The following is a 25,742-nucleotide window of genomic DNA, read 5'->3' on the forward strand; positions in this document are numbered from 1 at the left end:
TTTCTCGACACTTTGATGTTCAAATCGAGAAGATAGGAAAAACAAAAATCAGTAAAGCATTAGTATTCTGCTATTTGAGCCTAGAAGGTTGATCATCGTTGCTTTATCATCAGATCACGAAGACAGTGGCTTTTGTGAAAAAATGACTTCAGTGACTTTTTATTGCAAGCGATCAGGTCAAAAAAAGGTAACCATGTCACTAAAAAGCAAATCGCTACTAGCCCTGTCGATGGGGATATGAACCACTTACGCTCTCCGGACACGTGCATGCTGGAGAAGATTTTGACCTCGCCGCCGGAATCTCGCACCGAATCAACCAGCTGGACGTACTCTTTCCTGGTGGCGACATCTTGGCATCTATAGTAAAGAAGAAACACGAAAAAATAAACAGTTAGACAGTTGTACGAAGTTATGGGTGATTGGATTTACTAGAAGAGTACCGTGAAATAGGGAGAATAGCAACACTCTCTAGTATAAAGGCAGCATCCTTCTACAACGTAAAGCTAAAATTGACAATTTTTGATCCCATATTCCCCCTCTTTAACGCTTTTTGTATGAAAGCTTTATTTTTTTCGTCTCATGTTCTATAACCAATGTCCTGAATCGTCCCATGTTCTATAGGATTTCCTATAGACCAATCTAGTTGCCTGCGTAGTTGTGCAATGTTGACAAAATTTTCTTTGTTTGCTGTGAGAACTGTCATAACATTGCTTTTGTTTGCTGTGAGAATCCAAATATAAACAGAATTGCTGCAAAACATCCACTTCCTTGTTGGCCTGCTGTTGACCGAAAGCTCAATAACGTCAAACAAACATCGATACGTTTTCATTCTGAGGAAATCGACTTGTGTAAGATTGATTGTGCGTTGGTGTTCGTGGCAGTTTGCTTGGGGACCTCTATAAACAAAGAACATTTCAAGCGTGTGCTAGAATAAGGGCGTAAGTCGCATGGTCAATGGATCATTAAAATAACCAAAACGGCCGCTATGGAAAGCATAGATAGCGTCACCGTAGCCTTGTGTGTTTGACAGAACAGCAATGCTGTCACAATCCCATATACAGTGGCGCCTTTGTTTTGATGCGGTGAGCACTGACAAAAACGACCTTCAATGATCCATTTCTCTTCATCGATCCTCTCTTCTGTGGATAAAGGTGACAAGATACAAGTTCGTCCGCATTTTTTCATTTCGGAGAAGTAAAAATGCTGACGAACTTGCATCTTGTCACCTTTATTCACAGAAGAGAGGATCGATGAAGGGAAATCGATCATGCGACTTACGCCCTTATTCTAGTACACGCTTGATTTATGTGAACAGAGCAGTTTAATACACCCGATTCTGTTTTTGCACGGATTTTTTTTTACACGGCCGTGCAAAAAAAGTTTCCATACATTTCCATACAACGTCGGGTGCTTAGGACGATCTTCGGCGGTGTGCAGGAGAACGGTGTGTGGCGGCGAAGGATGAACCACGAGCTCGCCCAACTCTACGGCGAACCCAGTATCCAGAAGGTGGCCAAAGCTGGAAGGATACGATGGGCAGGGCATGTTGCAAGAATGCCGGACAGCAACCCTGCAAAGATGGTGTTCGCTTCGGATCCGGTTGGTACAAGAAGGCGTGGAGCGCAGCGAGCTAGGTGGGCGGATCAAGTGCGTATCGATTTGGCGAGCGTGGGGCAGAACCGAGGATGGAGAGATGCGGCCACGAACCGAGTATTGTGGCGTGAAATTGTTGATTCAGTGTTATCTGTGTAGATGTTAACTAAATAAATAAATAATAACATTTTGTTTTTGGCCAAACCAAAACGTCGAGAATAGTGTTACTTTTTTACACAGTTTTTGAAATTTTGAACTGAAAACTTTTTTGCACGGAACGCATTCCCCGTGCAAAAACAGAATTGGGGGTACTTATACAGTATGTTCAACAAGACCATCGAATGAGATTTAGTCATTTGTCCAATTTTAGAACACCTGAAAATGTCAAAACTTAACCGATGGTAACATTTATCAATCTATTTATCTACTGAGAGGACAAAAAACGTCTGAAATTTATATTGCCCCTTAAACTATATGAACCTAGCAAAACTAACGTCGATCACAGTTAGCGACTTCGACAATTGACGCGTGAATGTCCTAATGCGCATATTTTGCGCTCCATTAACTTTTATCGCAATGTCAACGAGAATCGTACATATCTAGCTTTCCGATGCCGACGAACTCCAAACGGTTCCGTGAGCCATCAATCACGATTGCGGATTCTCTCGTTAGGTAGGCCAGTATAGTTGTGCCAAATGTTTCGTTTCTGATTTACCATCTGGCATTTGTTGAGAGCTTCGACTAGGTGCAGTAGGCTAGGCAACGCGTGCCAAGATAGCTGCTATATTGTTAATTTCGTTCGTGATATTTATCTCCAAAACTGCGATATGTCATGCTTAGACATGATTCAAATGTATTCCTCGGTTACGATGAACACGGGCGGTGAAGACATTGCCATTTTTTCTAGAAAAAGTATTGCTGTGTGCGTTTGAAATGCAAATATCAAATGCGGGAACACCAAACGCGGTAAGATTTTTCACAAGAAATGCGATGTCAAAGATAGATTTTTCTTGCTAGGGCGGCGGTGATTTATGTAATCGTTGCTAGGTGTCCTTTTATTATTTTGTGTTACCGCACTTGGAGCACGTTTGCTCAACATTTGCATCTCAAATGCAAACAGCAATATTACAAAATGTCTCGCATTAATGAACAAAAACAAAATACGGTGCAATTTAACCGTATTGTATTCAAGTGTATATGGACTTTTACTGTCCTTGTAGTTCACAATTTTATGTAAGAGTAAAAAAGAAAGGAAAATTTTTGTGCAGTGTCCCATTCCCATTTACATTGACATGTTCCCAAACTCGATACAATTTTCGCCAACTGTGATCTTCTTTTTCCAATTTTACCTCCATATTCGATATAGGCACTCCTCAATTCGTCAAAACAGTTAAACTTCTAGTCGATGGTCCATTCAATATCGACTTATGGAAATATGAAGATATAGAACAAAAATCTTTTGGAAAGTTTTTTCGACGAACCATCCTCATTAGTCGATATCGAATCATGGAACATCGACTCATGGAGGTTTATACAGATACTAACAGACACATAGTAGTCGGGTTCAGATTGGGTACCACTTCTAGTACTGCATGCGGTCCCTTGATACTGCAAAAGGTACCCAATTTTGACAGATCGCTGTACACTTTTCACGGCATTCCAGATTTTGCTCTATTACCGTTATATGTCATAACATTTTGAGCAACTGCAAGGAACATGGATGTTTTTATTTCGTCTTTGATTTTACCGTAGTATCGTGTAAAAGAGTGATCAAAGTCTTGATCACTCGCATTTGCACATCTTTTACTTTGCAAAAAATCTCTATACCTAACCGGAATGATCTACAAACAATCGATGTGATGAAGCGCCCGACTCACAAATCTCGTGACGAAAAATTCCCAATCGAATGTTTATTACGGGTTACCGAGAAAATCGTAAACATTCGGTGCGATTATTAATAGAAACGCATGTGCGACCCAGCAGCTGAGCTGAGAGGAAAACGTGATTTTACTGGTATGATTGTAGGGTAGATTAGGGTGGGGACAGATCACTTGTAACGAGGAACGTATTAATTATTCTATGGTAATTAAAATTCTCAGAGAAGAACCAAAAGTTTACTTATAGTTAAAGGAAAGTATTTTGTAATCAATTCTTCACATTTTCAATAATATCATATTATTCGATATTGAGATGGTTTCATTTAAGGATCTTTTTTTATTAGAGATTAGCAGAAGTAAAATGAAATGGTTTGGCAACTGATAGGCAGTGCTGAGTTTGCTTACCGCCGTTTTTTGTTTCGTTGTAGACTCTTAAGTTTCGAAACTACTAAACAGCATAAACAAATCAATAACTCAATATCGCAATAACAAAATTTTTCTATATTTTTTCTCTACTAACTAAAAAAAACCGAAACAATTTCATTTTGATTACAAGAAAGAAAAAGCTCAAAACAAACATAACGCAGGTTCATTTGGCTCACGCTTCGACAGCTCTCGTTGCTCGAGATGGGGGAAAACAATCGGAGTCGTTCAAAAGATTTGGATCACTAAGAAGAACGATTGAGCTGTGGCTCTTTTTTTGGGAGAATCGGTTCATTTGATCAGCATGGACCAAGCAAAAAGTGGCCCAGAAAAAGAACGAACCGATTCTTTTCCCCTCCTTCGTTTGTTCTTCGGGTTTATTATAACAATTGACATGTGCTTTGCTTTGCGCGCCACGCCGGTGCGCCACAAATGCAAGCAAAGTTTTCGTGCTCTCTGCGCTCTCAGTATGGACAGACAAATTTGCCCCGCCTACTTGCACACAGGCAGGCAGATGTAAGATAGAGAGAAAAGTGCACACTTGAATGGCAAAGCACATTCTGCTTCTTACTATTAGTTCGGATAGGGGAAATCAGCCGAGTATATCGTGAGTTTCTGGGGAAGAATATACGAAGAATGAGAGAGCAAAAGATATGAAAGGTACGACGCATGTTGCGCAACAGGGAGTGAACCGCTCGTTCTCCGTTCGCTCTGTTCAGTTTGTTCTTCCGCTGAGCCACTGAACCTTTCAAAAGATCCTGTTCACTAAAATGAGTGTTTCGGTTCGGATCCATTTACTAAAATGAGCCGTTTTGCCCATCTCTACTACGACAGCAAAGTCAGTTTCCGCGAATCTCTCTTAAATAAAGGATCGCTAGTTTCATGTACCTTGCAGTTGCTGAAAATTTAATGGCACATGAGGTGATAGATCAAATGCTAGAATGCTATGAGAAGTGTACAGCGATCTGTCAATCTTGGATACCAAGGGACCAAAAGTAGTAGATGTGGTACTTGTTTCGAGCCCGACTACTAATTTCGGTTTGGCTTGGTTTCATGGCTACCTCGATGCGATGGTCGCTTCAATCACATTTGCACCCATTTCATGTTCTACAGTCAACTCTCCCTTACTCGATATTCTGTATCTCGATATTTCCCCTCGACAAGATGGATTGCGCGGTCCCTTCAATGTAGCATGCTTTGATACCTCTGTAAGTCGATACCTCTAGATGTTCCCTGACTCGATGCTATCTATTTCAGTTTCCCATGTGAGTTTACCTCTCTAACTCGATATTTTCATTATAAGTTCCAAATGTCTTTCATATGTTAATAAATTTCAGAACTTTGAATGTTATGATTAAAATGATCGTAAAGTTAGGGTTTCTGCCCATTTCTGGGTGATAGAATTTTAACTTTTTGCAAACCGTTAAAAAAGTGTCACATAGGTAAATGTGGTAAAATTGTATTATTTTTCACGTTGAAATTACAATTTTGAATGTATTTTGTCAATATAATGAAGAGTTTAAAATTTGAAAAATATGTGTTCTGTATCTCGATACCTCCCTAAATTGATGGTGACTTCAATATCGAGTTAGGGAGAGTTAACTGTACTACAGGGTGCTTTCTTCGAATGAAAATTGCTCTCCGTACACTCCACAACAGGATACTGTCATGGAATGGGAAGTGATGATTAAGAAATTATGCCAGTTTTGCCGCCCATCTTCTCTTATTTACTTGTATAATATTAATGAAATTGCATTTTTTTTTCGTACGTAAGTATGACAATTTTTTCATGAACTATTCTAAAGGTTTCTATAATCTTATGAAAATAGAATGCATATGATCGCATTCTCTATTCAACAGGTCTTTGTAAGCAGATGAAAACCGAAATTGGTACTTTACCATTTAATTTGACGTATATACGACAGATACGCGTATATCGACCTCAACTGTAAGGCCGTCTGCAGTTTAGTTTAGACTCGACTTCTAGTACATTACACTGCAGATGACCTTACACGGAAAAAACATTTTACCTAATTTTTGAGTTGACTTTACCCAAAATTAAGTATATCGATTATTCTCTCAACCCAAAATCTCTCGGTATTCTCTCTCTTCCCCACCAATGTTGTCAAAAACAGAGAGAGCTGCACCTACCCATTGGGGGTAGTTTGGCCCAATAAGCTAAATTTGGGTAAAATGCATTATTCTCAAGCTTGGGTTGAATGAACTCAATTTTGCGTTGAATCAAACCAAATTTAAGTAAATTTTGCTTATGGCTTTAAAGGCAAAGTACCTAATGGAGGCCTTGGAAATTTAGCCAAATTTGGGTTATTGGGCTCAACTACGGTTTTGCGTTGAAACAACTCAAATTTGAGTAGATCTGCGTTGCCGTGTATAGTTGAGGTCGAAATACGTGTATCTGTCAAAAGATACACAAACTCTAGTGGAATTAAATGGTATAGTACTAAATTTGAGTTTTCATCCAGTTATAGGTATTCCACCAAATGGCTCGAAGATTTATTATCAACAGGATATCTCTATAATCTTATGAAAATTTCGCCCCTATAATCCAGGAATTATGAAATCTAATGAAAATTGCGACCGCACGTAAAAAAAATGCGCCCCTATCATTCATGAATTTTGATAATTTTTCCGGCCATCTCCACTCATTGAGTAATATCATTCAATAAATATCGTGCCCCATATGGCATCATTGATTAGGAATTACAACTTATTTCCCACCTATTCCGCTTCTAAATATTTGTATCCACTATTCAAAATTGATTCAATGAAAGTTGCGCCCCATAGTTTAGAAATTGTTTCAAATTTTTTATTCGCTTCTCATAAGTGTTAAATGCAAAAATTGCGCCCATATAATCCAGGAATCATGGTTATCTTTCCAACCACATCCTTATTGAGTAATATCATGTAATGAAAATTGCGCTTCTGTGGTTCAGTAACTATAACAATTGGACAGATCACTTCCCTTTATTAAAAATTGTCCTGTAATGGAAATAACGCCCCTGCGATTGAGGAAGTATGACCATTTTCCCGTCCACCTTAAGGAGTGAATTGGCACAATTCGGATTCAGAGATAATGACAAATTTTATCATACACTATCTTAATAGGTTCTATTTTTTTAGGTGCGCCTCTGTGACTCAAAAATAATGATTTTTATTCCTTCTCCTCCTTTAATGAATTATATATTGTAATTAAAACTGCGTTTAGTTTAGTAGTTATAACATGTTTTTCATAAACTAGTAAAAAAAAATCTATCATCCAATGAAAGCTGGGCACCTATGATCTCATCAACTAGTCAACAGGTTACAGTAATCTAATGAAAATTGTACATCCCCATAAACTAGGCATCATGATAATTTTTCCGCCCACCTCCTTATTGTAAAATATAATCTAATTTTTCTTTCTCCTATCTCCTTCTATAGAAAACTACCATGTACACAAATTGTGCCAGTATTTTTCCGCCCTTATCCACTCTCATTGAGTAATACCATCCAATTAAAATTGCGTCCCTTTGGTTCATCAATTATAACATTTTTTCGCCCGCTTCCGCTTCTAAATTGTAAACATATAATGTAAGCTGCGTCCCTATGATTCTGGAGTTCTGACCTTTTTTTACGGTTCAAAGCTCTTCGCCCAGAATCTCATTGAATAATATCATACAATGAATGTTCACGCCAAACTCGCGAACTATACTTACGACGGCGCACCAGAACTTTAAACGAAGTCACGACCGGTGACTTGCGGACTTAGTCGACTGGATTAATTCGCGGCGGACTGGTAAACCACTTCGGATAGAGCAGAAATTCGATGCGTGTGATCGGATTAACTGCTATATTCATACTAAAGTAGTGTTTTACAATTTCCTAAATTCGTATACTGAGTATGGATGTGGTAGTGTTTAAAAAATGAGAGGAAAGAATGAAACTCAACTCTCTGGAACTCATATCTAGCGTTACGGAAATTTATTTGAGTGAATATTCGAAATTCAATTACTTAAATGCAATTTAAATTGATAGTTGGAACACAATCATTCGATATTTGCAATTCTTTAAGTACTCATAACAATAAAAATTGCGCCTCATATGGCACCACAGATCAGAAATTGATTCAACTTTTTCATTTACTTCCCTTAAGGGTTTTATCATGTTATGAAATTGCGCTTTTATTATTTAGGAATTATGACAATTTTTCAGCCCACCTACCCACATTGAATAGTATCGTTTATTGAAAATTGAGCCCTTATGATTCTGAAATTAAATTCTCAAAAGGTTTCTATCATTTAATAAAAACTACACTCTCAATATCTAGGAATTATGATATTTTTCTGCTTATCTGCTAATTGCATTAACTTCATACAAGAAAAATTTCGCACCTAGTGGTAATGAGCTCTGAAGATTTATTTCACTCACTTTTCAAGAGGGTACGCTCTGAGCACACTCTGAACTACACAACAGCTGTCATAGAATGAGAATTGCGCCCCTATCATTAAGGAGTTATGACATTTTTTTACGCCCACCTTCCGTTTTTAACAACCATCATATTGAATTTGCGCCCTCTATATTCTGTATTGTTGACCATTTATTTTAACCGATATACAAAACAACGCCCCTATAATCCCCTATCGTCCCTAAAAAAGTTTTTTTCGACCACCTTTTTATTGAATAACTACATGTTACTAAAATTGCGCTCATATAAACCAAGAATCATCCCAGCCAACAAATATGTTCACATAACTGAGATTGCAATTGAAGAAAGTGGACACTTATTCGGTAAAAACAGATTGTATAAAATGCACGAATTCCCTCTATTCGCACAAATCTGGAGGCCATATACGTACATTTTAGAGAATCTATCATGGTCAATACAACTTCAGGCAATTTAATTTGGCATTCACTATAATTTCATGTATGATTGTGTATTGCAGTTTATATGACTTAATTTTTTACAAACAAATAAAATAAAAAGAAAAATAATATCACGAGACACAAGCCTCGAACCTCTGACCTTAAGATCACTAGCCAGTTACGCTACCACTGAACCGTACAGGTTTTGTTGCGAAAGATGGTCTTTTAGCAAATATAAACAAAACACTGTAGAGCATCATGTTTGAATGTAACCGAACTTAATTGTCATTTTGCAAATGAACCAGTGCAACACTGAAGGTTTCATGTTTTATCGAATTAACGTTTGCAATTGAAACGAAGTGCAGCAATTTATTAAAGACATCGTACGAAAATACTTATGCAACGTGATGATATTGTGTTTCTGTTGAACAGTGATGTTCTTTTAATAGGTAAGACAATTTGTTCATGAATTCCATTATTTATGTTTATGTTGCGTTCGGCGATGTGCCCTGTATGATTTTATATCTACATCAGATGAACTCATATGTAATCTCACATTGATGATTATAATAGAGTCATACCAAGTGAAGTTAAAATCATAATGGAATGACAGTTTAAAGTTACATATTTGGTCAGACTAAATTGGAATTCTATAAGATGCAAATTCAAGTCAGATGAAATTTATGACTTTATTAACGATTTCAATCAATTTAGTTTTGCATCATATCCAATTCCAACGAAAATTGTACATTTATACAATTTGAAATGAACATCCTTATATGATCTATGGTTTGCTGGGATGGTAATCACCCACTGCCTTATTGAGTAATAGCATGTAATGAAAATTGCTCTCGTATTGTTAAGAAGCTATGGCAATTTTTTAGGTCACCTTCCCGTATTGAAAATTTGTAATGAAAATGAAGCCCCTGTGATTGAAGAAGTATGTCAATGTTTCCGCCCACCTTGAAAAGTAATATCATATCGGTGAAAAGTAAGCCCCTTTGATTGAGGGATAATGGCAAATTTTATCGACCGCTACTTCAATGAATTCGTTTTTCTAATAAACAGTGCACCTCTGTGACCCAAAAATAAAACATTTATTTGTTCCTTCAGCTCCTCAAGACATCAAAATGTTCAAACTGTTACGTACAAACATGGTTCCAAAATAATAAATGTTGTTTTCAATCTTAAACGAACATCACAAATTTAATGGATTGAAACGCATGCAAGGAAAATATTGGTACTGAGCTGAAATATTTTTTTCGTTTTGGAAATCTCTTAGGAATAGGCCACCACAACCAATTTGGACCAGAGATTTAGTCTCGGTTCCGTAATTTGTCAATCACATTGATTTCCTATGAGAGGGGCCAGATTAGGTGTGTGGGAGTCAAAATTATAAAGAAAATTATTTATTTTTCTTATCTTTTGAATCAATTTGCACGAGTTCATTAATCTGACGTTTGAGCGGTGCCGAATTCACTCGTTGCCATAGTCACGTAAATAACACGTCACCGCTCAAACGTCAAATAGTGAACTCGTGCATCGGTCCATTGGCTATTACAACGGTATATAATTCACTATGACTACTGTAGAGAATGAGATGAATGAATTATCAGGATATTGAGGAAGTTTGGTACTGTTACATAAAAATACATTTTGATAGACAGGATTAAGATTAGGCAAGTAGGCTTTGGGTTTAGGTGAAAAATAAATAAGTCAGTTTTGTGACGATATTGATAGGAGACAGAAGGAAAAATAAAAAATGAAGAACTATGGACCAATGCACGGGTTAACTATTTGACGTTTTAGCGGTGCCGTGTTAGTTATGTGACCATGGAAACCAGTGAATTCGGCACCGCTCAAACGTCAAATTAGTGAACTCGTGCATCGGTCCATTTCAATTTTATGTATTTATTCAAAGGAAAAAGCATGTCACAATTAGGGATTGCCCTCTTGGTCACGACAACTACGACTGGCGTATGGCTAAAACCGGTACTTCTATCCTATACTGCAAATACGCAAAATTCAAGCTTTCAATCCATATTATGTATGGAAAATATCAGAACTGAGCTGAAACCATGTTTTTCGCTTAGAAAATCTCGTTGATCAATATAGGCCATCGGAACCAGTTTCCGTTCCGGTGGCCTCTCCTGACGAGTGTTGAACTAGCTGTAAGTTAAAAAACACTAAAATAAAGAAAAAAAAAAACAGTTTCAGCCAGAGATTTAGCTTCGGTTTATAATTTGGCCAATCTCTTTGATTTCTTATGATAAGAGCCAAATTAGGTGTATGAGAGTTACAATTACAAGGAAATTTTTTTTTTCTAATTTTTTAACTAGATTCGGAAAGCAAATGCCATATTCATTACGAATGTGCGTAGCAAAACCATTCCGCGCACCATATTTGCACATTTTATAGAGGCAAATCTCCTCGACAATGGTTCGTGAAGAGATCGAGAGGAGGTGGTATTGGTCGATTGGCACGGGCGCGGGTGGTAATCGAAAGTGGTGTTTCGTCGTTAAGTGGTACTTAAGTCCCTACTTGGCGCATGTATTATTGCACCCACTTGGAGCAATGTGAGAAGCGATTTGTTTCGTTATCGTATTTTCGAGCCGGTATTGTTTGATTTCGGTTAAGTAGGAGCACTTCTGATTATGCGATTGTGATTATTTATTTACTTAGATAGAATTAGGCAATGGATTTGTGATGTGAGGTACGTAGAGTTGGTTGAAGCTTATATTATAAGATTCCTAGGGTAACAAATGTATAATGGATTAACTAGTATTCAGAGAACAGAAAAAAATAATAATAATTTGAAACGAACTCACCATACTCAATGTTATCATAGTCTTTTTTCGCAATAATCTTCTTCTTCTTTCTGGCGTTACGTCCCAACTGGAACAAAGCCTGCTTCTCAGATTAGTGTTCTTATGAGCACTTCCACAGTTATTAACTGAGAGCTTTCTTTGCCGATTGACCATTTTTGCATGTGTATATCGTGTGGCAGGTACGAAGATACTCTATGCCCTGGGAATCGAGAAAATTTCCAACCCGAAAAGATCCTCGACCAGCGGGATTCGAACCCACGACCCTCAGCATGGTCATGCTGAATAGCTGCGCGTTTACCGCTACGGCTATCTGGGCCCCCTGCAATAATCTTAATGTTCAAATGATTTGTTCTACAGATTTTGGACCAAAAACTTTTAAGTATAGCGCATCCTTGTGTGAAAAAGCATGAGAGGTTTTAAATTATAACGCTTTTCATGTGAAAATTGTCAAAACTGTAAAAGTAGTAACGCTCGAGCCTATCCCTTAGAGCATTACGTAATTATAAAACGAAGTCAAACTTTGAATTTTCAAGTGCACAAGACTGGAGAATCTGACAACAGTTCGCGTTGAAAATCAATCATATTGCTTGCTTTCAACACGGAGCGCTGTTTGGTTCTCAAGTCTTGAGCTCTAGAAAATTTGAAGTATGGCTTCGTTCCTTAATCTATGCAAATTTTTAATGCTAAACTCCCTTGGATGTCTTTTCGTTGGTTTCCCGATTTCAATTGATTATTTGACCTCTCTGCTTATGATTTTCATGAGCTATTCGGAATTCAAATCAAAGTGTCCAAAACATGAGCATGAGCATTGATGACCGTACAATTCGTAGTTGCTACTCCGTGATTGACAAGAATCATCGAAATTGTACAGGAAACTAACAGATGTAGCTTGAGAGTAGCATACCATCTTCAATGTACATTTTCGAGGACGAGTAATGTCAATAACGGCGCCGGTCACGTCCGGGGAAGGGAAGGAATGTTAGTGTGACATCGATTGTTACTAAAGACCGAGTATACCTCTGCATCTTCATGGTTGCCATGGGAAGGAGTTTTGTTAGTGGGAGGGCTTCAAAGCAGAGGCGTCGCGTGCCCAAATCAACCACCTCTGCCACAAGATTTTTTTTAAAAATTAGTTAATAAAGCCTATTTAACAGTAAATTTGTGATTAACCGGATTTTCAGATACAAAACATATCAGAAATACAAAAAATGTATCAATGTGCAAATATGAATTCTTGCATTTAGTAAGATAACTGCAGTGATCGATATTTTAACAATTTCCTGTTACGTTTTACTTGACTTGGAAATATTTTCATTATTTTTTTGTGTTCTGCAAGAAAAATCCACGGAATTTGATTCGATGATGTGGATAAACCGTCGTGATAATAAAAATCATCAAATGTTTCAGATTTAGCTCATTTAAAACATCGCGAACGAAAAAAAAATCACGTTACCGTCGCCGCTAGATGTGGATTTAAAATGAGCGTCGTAATACTTGAAAATTGTAAGAATGTCCGCTTCGGTGGCGACCCTACAATTACGTTAGAAAGGTTAATCCTCCTTTTAAAACAAAATCATAAATCCCACAATAATCTGTAGAGAATCACCTATTATTCAAAAAATGAAAATTGGAGCAGTTTACGAAGAAAAAAAATGCGCTTATTTCATTTATACATAATAGATACCTACCTTCATTATTCCTGGGCTTTTATCATCTGCCTCAGCCTGTTCAATCCGCTCAATCGGCTGGGCTGAACGTGTCGAGAAAAACAGACGTCGTATTGTATGAAAGTTAGCAGCATACTTGCTTAAGGAGTACGGGTTAAATCGCCAATACAAGCAATTCTGGGATGGCATTCGCGTTTGGTGTTCCCGCATTTGATATTTGCATTTCAAACGCACGCAGCAATACAATAAACGCCTCCTTCGTTTGAGAAAGGGGAGCGAACGAAATGAAGACAAAGCTGTTCGTTGACGATTTTGAATTGACGTTCGTCGTGCATTCTTTCGTCGATGACGAGACGATGACCTGCCAGATTTATTATACTGCCCCTCTTTGCAAAACTGTCCCATGTTAGAAAACGACAAACTGAGAAAAAGACGATTGAAATGTGGAAACAATTTCGCTGCATTTTTAGTCTTTATTTGGCCTAAAATGTGTTAAATTGCTACATCTCACTGTTTGTTGAGTACACGAACAAACCTAATAAATTTCTTTTGACTTCAAGTTGAAAATTTGCCTTAAAATGCACAAAAATCGTAGCTAGACTGTTATGAGATTATATACAATATAATATACCAATGTAATTGCATACCAGTCCCATCATGTTCATCGGCTCGTTCGACAGCTACTAAAACATTGTTATTAATGCACTGGTTGTTTCATTTGCTATTTATATTCTTTGGACGTAAAAATTTAGTTATTATAGTACAGTCAACTCTCCGTAACTCGATGTTAAGGCGACTATCGAGTTAGGGAAATATCGTGTTAAAGAACACAAAATCAGGGTAACTTTGGTTAAAGGGACCATCGAGGTATTCACGAAAACCCACATTTACTACACATTCTAAAACTCGATATCGAGATACGGAATAGCGAGTTACGGATAGTATACTGTATGTCCATGGATGAATCACCAGATAAAAAAAATCGGATTGAATGATTTCTCAAAAGGGCCTGTTCACAAATTTCGTAACGCTTAAGGGGGTGGGTGGGTGTCCTTGCAACGTTACGGTTCATACAAAATTCGTAGAACATTCATACAAAAAGCGTTACGAGGGGGTGGGTGGGTGTCAAAAATGACCATTTTTAGCGTTATGAAATTTGTGAATGAACCCAAATGCGCTTACAGTCATGAGTCCCAGTCATGAGAGACCCAGATGATCATCTTTTAGATAATGCGGAAATGGAATCCGATGGAAATGATTCGAGATGTTCCAGAACAACCTTGGTAATCTGTTATATGGGAGATCCAGAATGACGAAACAAATTTTTCAGGCAACTTCTGTAAGCCTTGACCGCAGATCTAAAATACAGTGGCTTGTGGGATGTGCCGAGCCAAAGTCTAGCTGTATTCTCCCAATAAGCAGATGAAGAAGACGATGTGGTTGCTGATTGTTTTTATATGGAAATCTTGAGTCAGTTTTATCAGTTATCGAAAAACTCAAAAATAAGTTTTAGCTCGATATTCCTGAGCACCAGCAAAGAATCATTACAAAATTTAAATAAAAAAATGTAAAATGAACTTTATTTTATTTTATTTCTTGTTGCTCATTTGTTTTTACTCCCCTCTCACCACCCAAATGATTACCTACGGACATAAAATAATATTAATATTTATATAAGCCTTATTTAAAATGAAAATTTGTAATGCATCGTAATTGAAAATACATAATTATGTGTGCTATCCACTTATTTAAAAATATTTTCGAAACAACGTGAATACATGACATTTACAATGTCGTAAGCAAGTGTGTATTAAACACAGTCAAACCTCCATGAGTCGATATCTGAAGGAATCATAGACTCATGGAAACATCGAGTCATGGAACAGAAATGCTTTGGAAAGCTGTTTGAGCGAATCATCATAGTTACCATGAAATTTTGTTTAAGTATGGTTCCATGAGTCGATATTAAAACATAGAACATCGACTCATGGAGGTTTCACTGTATAATTGATTTCCCTTTACTTCGCCACACATCAGTGAATAACTAGTAGTATCGAATGTAGTACTAGAAGTGGTACCCATTCTGAGCCCGATCACTATACTCACTGATGTGAATATTTTCAAGATGGGACAACACAAATGGGGGTTTTGTTTTTGTACAAGTTAGGAACAAAGGCTACTTTTTAGCAGTTTTTATTGATCTTCTGACGATGTTGAGTTGATTTATGCAAAAAACGCAAATCGGTCAAAAGTCGACATGGGACTGTTATGCGATTATGGGCAGTATACTGGATGACGATGTCTTATTTTATTTCGTCATCGCACTGTGACGAATCTGACGATTGCCTGTCCTGATTAAAACCTCTCATGTTATAATGTGGATATCCTTCTAAATCGATGTAAATAGATCTGGATGGACACTCGATCTATTCCGAATAAAATACATTCTGTTAGGAAACTTCTTAGCGTGAAACCTGTTCAATTTCATTCGTTGAACGGATTGTTTTCACACATGTATGCTTTTGAGCGTGTACAGGTGACTAATGATTTGGGTTTTTTTAATTTGTTGTACAATTTTAACTCAAACGATCTACCTGTTCAATAAACAGGTAGAACAGGCTGACCAGACGCCTCTGCTTCAAAGCTACTTGATCAGGATTCACCTTGGTAAGTGATACGATTCATGTAACCTCTGTTTAAAAAGTTATCTATCAATGCGTCGACATCTTAAACATCAAACTATTCAAAGGTTTGAATCTCGAAATTTTATAAAACATGAATAAGCGCTTATGTCAACACCTCAAGTGACGAACCATTCATAGTTTGTTCAACAAATTCATAAAAAATACATGTTATGATACAAGTGTGTTATTACAAGAATGAAACGAGCTCACCAGTTGATAATCCATCCTCGACTGAACAGTTACAATCGCAGCGTCAACACGTATAAGCAGGAATATAAAATAACTCCAATGGCGCGCGAATAAAGTGCTAACTGAAAACAGAATGATCTATTTATATGATTTTGATAAGTTACACTTCACTGAGGTCTCAAGTGTAGGTAATATGAATCAAAAGATATATGGATGCGCAAGTCATTTCATGCATTTGAGTCATGATTTCGAGCAATCATCTACAAAAACAAAAGCCATATGTTGCGTAACAGAAATCAGAATGGTGTAATTTCATAAGCTGAAAACACAACGGAATCATAATATCATAAGTCATACTCATGAATTTTAGATTCTGATATCTACCCTTTCTTCTTCTTCAAGGGTTAAACTATCTATAGAGATATTTTAGCACATTGCTTTCTTCGGGTACTTAAAAACAATGTTTTTTACACAAATTTTTACACCCATGTAGAGAAGTGAAATCTGGGAGTCACCTTAGATACTGGCATAACCTGACAAAGTGACGTAAGTGAAACATTTAACATTTTGGCAATGATCACAATTGAAGTATAAAAGCATCCACTGTGCCAATATGACAAATTATCATTAATTTAACCCGTAGGCTACGGGGCTGACAACCAAAATTCAAATTGCTCGTATTTGAGCATAACTCAATATTTTTCAATAAAACATCTTGTTTTTATTATCAAGCAGCATACCGAAATTTTTGCCCACTACTTCAGTGTGTTCTAAAGACCTTAAGAGTGACAATCTTCATAGTAGTACACTTTCCGAGCCATATGAAGCTTTATGGGTAGGAATGAGAATATTTCATAAGAATTGGGTGAGTATAGACTGTAGTAGATTATGTAGATCTTAAGGACCTGAACTCCAGGACGATTTGAATGATTTCCAATATTCAATATCTTCTAAAAGTTTGTGGACAGGTCTGTTAAGCTTTAATGAATTCTTTGAAGCACTAAACTTAGACATTACTCGCATAAAATAATGTATGAACCTATGTAGATAATGGTCAAAACTTCATAATGTTCTGGAGGCCTTAGCAATATTCTAGGTTAATCATACATTTCTAAATTCCCTGGTGCATCGTAACTTATTACAAATAACTGGTATGTTTACTTTTTGTATGAAAATATTTAGTTTCCAAATGATAAATTCTCGATTACTTTTTCAAATCGACGTAAGTAACTTCCATACGGTTTTGAGAAAATAAATTCAGAAGAATCACAACCTGTCTTCTAAAACTGTTTTAAAATGAATCACCTTTTTGACATTTTTTCGCCGTGTACATAGCTTAAATTTTGCATACAATAAGCTCGCATTCAAAAACTAGGGAGTTCCTGTTATTTCCCACAGAAATTTTATTACAAAATGATAAGCCGATTAATTCAGTTACTTTCGACGTTTTTCTACCAGTGTAAAATCAACTCAAGTAGTGTTTTGTTTCGATTCGTGGTTAAGTCACTTTGTCTCTCCATACAGCGGAGCGGCGAAAGTAGTGGTTAGGTAGCGAAAGTTGTAAATCTTACTTTCGTCGTTTTGTGAATCCGGAAAGTAAACGTTCTAAAAGTGAAAAATCGAGTTGGTTTAGAGCAAAATGTGTAGAATTTCGTCTGCGAAACACGTAGAATCGATAAAGCAAGTTTATATACTTTTTTGACTTGAGTCTGTTTGAATAAGTTTTCGAGAATTAGTTCTAAAAGGAAGTTTATGTGATTTTTACCCTACCTGACCCAGAGATGCTCTGGAATAACTTTGTCAACAATACTCCGAATGTATTCTTTTCCATTACTTATGAAACTCCAATTAATAGTAAAGCAATCCTCAAAATTTCATTAAACAATATTGATTTATGCTCAAATACGAGCAATTTGAATTTTGTATGTCAGCCCCGTAGCCTACGGGTTAAATATATAGGAAGATAAAGTAAAAGCGGAACTCATTGTTTTCCATCATAGATTCAATAGTACATGACACCTCTTAAATAAAAACTTGTTATGTGTTTTTACAGTAGGAACGTCATTTTTTTCTCGAATGAATATTTTTTTGTGACGAAATACAAGGACAATTTTGTTTGTTGTCTTACAAAATAATGTTTTGTTATTCTTCGTATTTATTTTGTAAAGTATTTTGTGGCATTCAATCTCAATTGGGGATACATAATAGCCTATGTAATATAGTGATTCAAGCAACGGAATCAAAAACCTGCTAATTACTTCTAAACATCAGAAAAACTAAATTGAATTGAATATTTTCTACCATATTAGCATAAGGTACCGTGGGGCAAGTGGGTAATGGAATTCGCATAGTTGAGATTCTTCAAATTCTAGAGACTTTAAATTGAAACAAATGAGGTCGTTTATATTTTTTAGCTTGACTCCCACCAAATATAAGCAGCATGCTGAAATTAATTTTTATGAAAAATTGAAGAAAAAAATACAGAAAAAGTTTTTGAAAAATGTCTCTTTACTTTTCACTTGCCCCAAAAGTGGGGCAAGTGAAAAGTTTACCGTTTTGAACAATAATTTCAAAAACAAACAGTAATATTCACGATTTCTATTAGCTTTAACATTTGTTAAGGCTTCCCAATGAACAATAACATAAGTAACATGTAAACAAAGAAAATGTTATTCTTTTCACTTGAATTTTCTTCTGTTCAGTTTTGTTAGTTGAAACGATTCGACAACATTATAACTGCAACATTTCCAATGTTAGTTCTTACATTTTAGGACAGCAATTGCATTTCTGCTCTGTAGAAATTCCACCGCTCGTTATTTGTTTTCGAGAAAGTCGAATATGACGTCGTTATTTTCGGGAGAAATCAAACGGAATCCTTCAATAAAGTATTTAGAATCTTTTTTATGTGGATAGACCTATACCCCATTTTTATGTTTTGAACTAACTTACATAGACATTCCACGAGGTTTCCGTGTGTTCTCTAATATTGCAACTTTTCAGTCAACGTCTTCCTTTTGATTGGCTGCCCGAAGTAGACATATTAATATTGTAATGTTTGACAACATCTTTTAGAGAAGTTCCATGATTTCTAATAGCATTTAACGCTTGAGTATAGTGTTTCTTGAATTATCAGCACGTTATGTTTTTCTATGATAATTGCGAACCATGTTTACTTATGGCTACTTAAGTACGAAAACTCAAATTTAATCTCTAATGATAAACTTTTCACTTGCCCCACCTGCTAAGAAAATTGACGGTGTTTAAGTTTAGTTATTTTTAGGACTACGTCGAATTAATTCTAAAACTTTTTTTATTGCAGTTTGAAACTTGCACAGAGGACAACTAAGAAGTGGTACAGGAAATTATTTCCCGCAACTTTTTTCCACTGAAAATATTAAAATAAGATTGTACGCCGCCAACTTGTTACGGAGTAACAGTTGACAGGTTAACAATTTTTCGCTCTATTATGCAAAAATGGCTGAAAAATCTCAGAATTCTCTTACCTATCGTAATGTTCTGAATGGCCTCAAAGGTTTACGCATGAGTTTTAAACGTTAATTCACATATTCAGTAAAATATATCAATTGTTTTCACTTACCCCATTTACCCACTTACCCCGCGGTACCTTAATATGATACCTAACACAACATCAACATATGATAGCTAGTAGCTCGTACTGTTAATTGCATACATAATCGTCATAATGCCCTAGAACTATGACCCGGTTTGTATACCAACATATTCCGCTTTCACAAAAATAGACCAACCATGTAAACACAACTTCCTTCGATTTCTACTCGATCTCCGAGCATCGATTGCGGATGAGATCTCGTGCAGCACTAGAGCACGCTCGAGGCATAAAAATAGCACTAATTTCACTCAACATATGTATGTATCTCATATGCATACAAAACATAAAGCAATCATATATACAACGGAACTTTAACTCACGTTGATACTCCTGGCTCAGAGTGATACGTCAGCATACAGAAATGACCAAAAAAGATTTTCCACATTTAGCATAATGCTAATTTTGCTAAATTGCATTTTACTTTAGCGCTTAATTAGCATTGATCGCACCTTTGAACACCGTTCTGAACTGGTCGGTCGTCTATACGTTCTCCGAAGCCAACGAGAAAAGGGCATGGGACTTTGTTTAGAGATGGAGAAGTGGAAGTTGGAGGAAGGTATAGTGCTCTGGTATTACCTACTTCACAAATGCTAACCAGATGCAGCATTCTTGTTGTGCTGTCTTTGTTTCGTGAGATGTTTGCAAGAGAGTAAAGACACAACACTCATAAGACGTAACTATTTCTGCTGAATAAGCATTTTGTCGACTGACTGACTGACTTACTTACTTGCTCTCCGACTCTTTTCATTGAGAAAGGGACAATGAGAGCTTAACTGGAAAGAGTTGTCTAGTTTCTCCGATCGTATTCGAGAGAAAAGTTTGGAGCTGTTGCCAGTGGTCATTATCATTTTTGTGTTTGGCGATTTACTCTAGCAAAGTCCGATTTATGAAACATAGCAGACTGGATTTTGGCAATGGTTGAGCAAGCATACATATTTGGTATCACTCTTCTAATTATTGTTCCTCTTACTCTACATTTGTCCGTCGCAGTTCACATCGGATTTCACGGTTCTAATATGTATCGGATTTGAGTCAGCTATATAACCAATTTACACTTGTTATTTACTATTATGCAATAGAAATTCCTTCTCGACGTCATTCTAAACCTCTCGATAGGATATTTTAGTTCTTCATTTGTTAATCCATAAAAAAAGTATGATTTACATCATTCGCGTTAGCTGCTGAACGAAAAGATGAAGGAAGCTATTTATTTTTCTGTATTCACTTACCTCGCCGTACCTTATCGATTGGCGGTAATTTCATATGTGCAAAGGATTATACAGATTCGTCCCTTATCCTAAATCTTCACATATATCTAAAGGTAACCAAAATATCTTAACACTTACTAAATATGTCAGATGTTACATCTGGAATTCTTGGCGAGGACCGTAATTTTGCGTGAATCCAACTGTGTGAAACAACTTCACCGTGAGCGAAGACTGCATTGTGCAGAGAGTCAACAGCTGAGAGAGTGTCGTCTGAGCGTGTATCCCAAACAGCTAGCTAAGTCGGTGAAACTGAACAATGAGTCGCCGCAGCCTGCTCAGTCAGTCGTCGTTCATACGCCGGCGAGTTTCAAACACGCCTCATCGTCGAGAAACCTAAAAGCGCGCATAAGTCTCGGAGTACTAGATGGAAGAAAGTATTTTCACGTGCGCGTTCGCGACCATCAAAGCAACACAACGCAAACAACGTCTGCCTTTCTTCACGCGTTTGTCGTACTGAATTATTTTCGATTGAAATTGATTAATAACCGCGCGAGTTCGTTTCGTATCGCGGTGAATTTGGAGTAACAGACACTGAATCATCGTCAACGTGTCTCCTCTTTACGTTTGCAAACCGGAACCATTGCGGATTCGAAGCAGATATGACGATCGCAGATAACGCAATCCATAATGCACGAGCGCAACGATCGGAATTTTGAATCTTTAATCTCTTGCAAACGTGCAATCATAAAGTGTGCACCTGCGTTTAACGTGAACTCGCTTTCTAGCAGCTGGAAATACCAGAACTGGGAATAAAACTGATCGCGTATTCAAAGTGCATCAACAAGATTCAAGAGCTGGCGGAGGATCTTGGAACGGTGACGTCGCAGTAGGCTGTGGAAACGGGGCAGCCACGCAGTTCAACGGAGTGGAATGTTATATAAACCGGCAAAGCGACGCGACGCGAGCTGCTAATAAACAAGATAGTATCGCATAAAACGGCAGACACTTTTGGGGACACCCAGAGCACGCGCATACTGGGCTGATGACGACGAATTAAAATCATAAGACACAGTCACCAGTCGCCAGAGTCTGTGAAGAGGAAAAATAAGCATCGAGATCGAGACAAGCAAAGGTGAAAATGAAAATCATAAGCTTATAGTGAGCAATGCTGCGGTAGTGGATGGAAATGGAATATGGATTGGAAAGTGATCGCAGTTGGGCTTTGGGCAAACCGCAACTCAAGATTGGAAGTGCAAATTTGCGCCGCAAAGAAAAGAAAGTTTTGAAGATCAGCTCTGTTGGGTTCCGGAATAAGAAAAATACAATTTACAACTTAGCTTAGTTTATTGGCCACGGTGTAATTGAAGTGTATGAAAACAGGGCGAATAATCAGAACTGAGTATGCTTTGCCGGCGACTGTAAACCTTTTCTTCATCAGCTGTGGTTGCTTTATTACCAGCTGTAGTCGTAAATCTATAGATGAAGAGAAAAAAGAGATGCTGCTGTAGGCAATGCCTACTAGGCATATGTACATCACGCTATATATTGAAGATAAGAGACTAATAATATCTTTGGTTGAAGTCCAGTTTTGAAATATCAGTTCTCTCTGAATACTCATCAAATGAAAGTTTATATCACACGTCAATGAAACGAAAGTTTATATCAGACGTACAATTTTTTTTTATTTTAAGTAACAGGAAACATATGAGATTTTAAAATTTAATTTCAAGGAAATTTTGAAAATTCTTTTTTTTTTTTTGGCTGTCATTGTAAAAACAGAAAACAAATGTGTAAATATGGCTCACTAGCCAGGCAGCTAACGGGTTCGTTATATGATGGTCATAATTTCTGTTTTGTAGACAGAGTGTCATGGGTTCAATCTAAGACCAGTGATTCGAACCCTTCCTCCTACATTGCAGCTTGCATCGCTTAATTTTACTCTTCTTTCACTGAGTTTATATCTATTGTACACAACTCTCCCTTACTTGTTATTTCGTATCCCGATATCGAGTTAGAGAACCATTATAAAAGTTGGTTTTCATGGCTACCTTCATGGTCCCATGGATCGCATGTGCCTTCGATATCTCCCTAAGTCGATGGTTCCTTCAATATCGAATTATGGAGTGTTGACTGGAGAGACATAGCTGAAAAAATGTTGTAAATTTCAGTTTGATGCACATATTTGGACGTTAATAAACGTTAGTTTCAACGACCAATACCTTAGATATCATTTGAATTAACTTTAAAGTAACACGATCATGTAACATTCAACCATGTCTAGTTGAAAATGAAATGTATATTCATTTAAGTTTACATGATGCTGTAACAATACATAAATTTGATTTATTTTTACAGTTGTCTTCAATTTATACTACATTGGAATGTAAATATTTTTATCTGTGTATTAACAGTTCGTTCGTACTAAGATTTTATACGCCTTCTACATTAGCGAACCTCTAATCAAAGCCAACTGGTGTTGCAAAAAAAATTAACCTTAAGCACTTTAACGCTATAACATCCAGCAATTTTCACAGGGATTATTCTGAAAATTTTCACAGATGATATTCCAGTATTTTCTCCAGAGATTTTTCCACTACCTCTTCAAACGATTTCTCCAGTTGTTTTCATCATCTAAAGATTCCTACAGGACTTCTACCAGAAAAAGAATATGGAGAAATAAGTTTAGTGATATTTTCCAGGCAACTGTACAGGAATTTCTCCAAAACTTTTTCCTGCCATTTTTCCAATTCTTTTATATATGGAAGCCTTCAGGAATCCATCTACAATTTCTATCTGGAATTACTCAAAAAATTTCTCCAAGGATTATTTCAGAAAATCTATTATGATTTCTTCCACGAATTCCTAATTCTATTAGGCATTTCTCATAAAGTGACTTTCAGAAATGTCTCTAAGAGTTTCTCTAGCAATTTATACAGAGATTAGGGGGAGATACCCCAGTACCGGACAGCACCCAATACCGGACAAAGTTGAAAAAATGAGAAATCATGGTCCGATCAAGATGAAGTATTAGAAGAAAAGAAAGCTATTCAGCACGACCATGCTGAGGGTCGTGGGTTCGAATCCCGTTGGATCTTTTCGTAAAGGAAATTTTCTCGATTCCCAGGGCATAGAGTATCTTCTTACGTGCCACACGATATACACATGCAAAAATGGTCAATTGGCATAGGAAGCTCTCAGTTAATAACTGTGGAAGTGCTCATAAGAACACTAATCTGAGAAGCAGGCTTTGTCCCAGTTGGCATGTAATGCCAGAAAGAAGAAGAAGAACATATTCTTGAAAGATGCATGCCTTTTTGAAAAAGTAGAGATGTTTGAAAATCGTTCAATACTTGACGTATCGCCCAAAATTTGACCCTATTTGTAATTATTTTGAATATGACAAAATAAATTGGATCATGCAAGCATGATCGAAAATAATTATAATTTGAAAGTATGAATGTGTTTTGTACAATATTTAAAAATAATGTGGACAAACTACATTTTTGGTCAAGCACCTCCTATCCCCCAATTTCGGACAGTTTTATTTTCTATATGATATCTTTGTTATTTTTGCACCAGTGCCTCAAAATACATTCATTTCTCATGGATTCAGTCGATAATGGTATCAAACATGCAATAAAAATAAGAAGAATGAACATTCAGAACAACATCTTAAAATGTGTTATTTTCCGTCATATATGAAAGAGGTTTTTGATGGACATCTTGCAAACTAAGTAAAACCCTAATAGTTCTTGTAAATTTTGCAAATGCATTGAATTGGATATGATATACTATTCATGGAGTAAAATCATTCGATGATAAACAAATTTACAGAATTCGAGCCATTTCTAGATTGTGTCCGATATTGGGAGCCACCTTTTTTAATGGGCCAATTTGGTACTAGATTTCATCATCAAAATGTAATGTCAAAATTCATATTTATATTTCCAACTTTATTTTTGTACGCTACAAAAATGATCATATTTATCATGAATGAGTAACAGGATCACATGAACCAATATTTTTTTAATTATCAATTTAGTGGCTTAAGTGTCCGGTACTGGGGGATCTCCCCCTACTCTTTTGTCGAGTAATTACTTAACTAAAATCTCTATAAATTCTTCAAAAGTTCATTTAAGTTTTCACACCAGTGAATACTATTGTAGTTTTTCCTTCATAAATCTAGGGAAATTTATGAAAAGTTTACTGGATGGATTCCTAGAAGACTGCGAATCAGAGCGTTCCAAAACTTAAAAAAAGTTTGAAAATTCAATCTCCCATATCTTCCTTACCATAAAAATAGTGTTCAGTGAAATTTTCAGCTTTTTCGGTGATGATTTAAAGGTGACCGAAAAACGATGTAGAATTATATGGAAATTACCATGGAGAAAATATGAAAAATGTTTCAAACACGTTAGTATTGTAATGTTAGTATTTTTTGGACTATATTTTCGACTGTATATTTAAGTTGTGGAATTTACGGCTACGCAGTCTTGGAATGATCAAAACGAGTTTTATTTCAACCCCACGTTTCGACACGGGGACTGTGTCTTCCCCAGGGGAGAAAAACGACAAATTAATTAATAATCCGATAAAAAATCACTTAATGAATCCCTGAAAAAAAATCTTTGGAATACTGGAACTTTTGGAGAAAATAATGAAGGAATACATAAGTAATATGAACAGCAAGATTTTTCGTTCTGTCTCGAGGAATATAAAAAAAACTTATGAAATATCCTTTAACGTAGATCCATGGAGTATTTTTTAAAAGTACTCCAA

The 25,742-nt window shown here is 36.6% G+C and overlaps 2 protein-coding genes across 6 annotated transcripts in view; one reads left to right on the forward strand and one right to left on the reverse strand.

Moving 5' to 3' along the window:
• LOC5569713 (protein pelota) overlaps nucleotides 1-25,742 on the reverse strand; it is a 101,514-nt gene that overhangs the window by 13,345 nt on the left and 62,427 nt on the right. Inside the window, exon 6 of the mRNA XM_021848179.1 lies at nucleotides 251-357. Within this exon, the coding sequence (XP_021703871.1) occupies nucleotides 251-357 (107 nt within the window). The remainder of the gene's footprint in view (nucleotides 1-250; nucleotides 358-25,742) is intronic.
• Nucleotides 21,292-25,742, forward strand: part of LOC5569714 — a 53,498-nt gene continuing 49,047 nt past the window's right edge. For all 5 annotated transcript variants that reach the window (XM_021848180.1, XM_021848182.1, XM_021848181.1 and 2 more), the window contains exon 1: nucleotides 21,292-22,095. The gene's annotated coding sequence lies outside the window, so the exon portion shown is untranslated. The remainder of the gene's footprint in view (nucleotides 22,096-25,742) is intronic.

This window comes from Aedes aegypti, chromosome 2, assembly GCF_002204515.2.
Source record: "Aedes aegypti strain LVP_AGWG chromosome 2, AaegL5.0 Primary Assembly, whole genome shotgun sequence".
Classification (NCBI taxonomy): domain Eukaryota; kingdom Metazoa; phylum Arthropoda; class Insecta; order Diptera; family Culicidae; genus Aedes; species Aedes aegypti.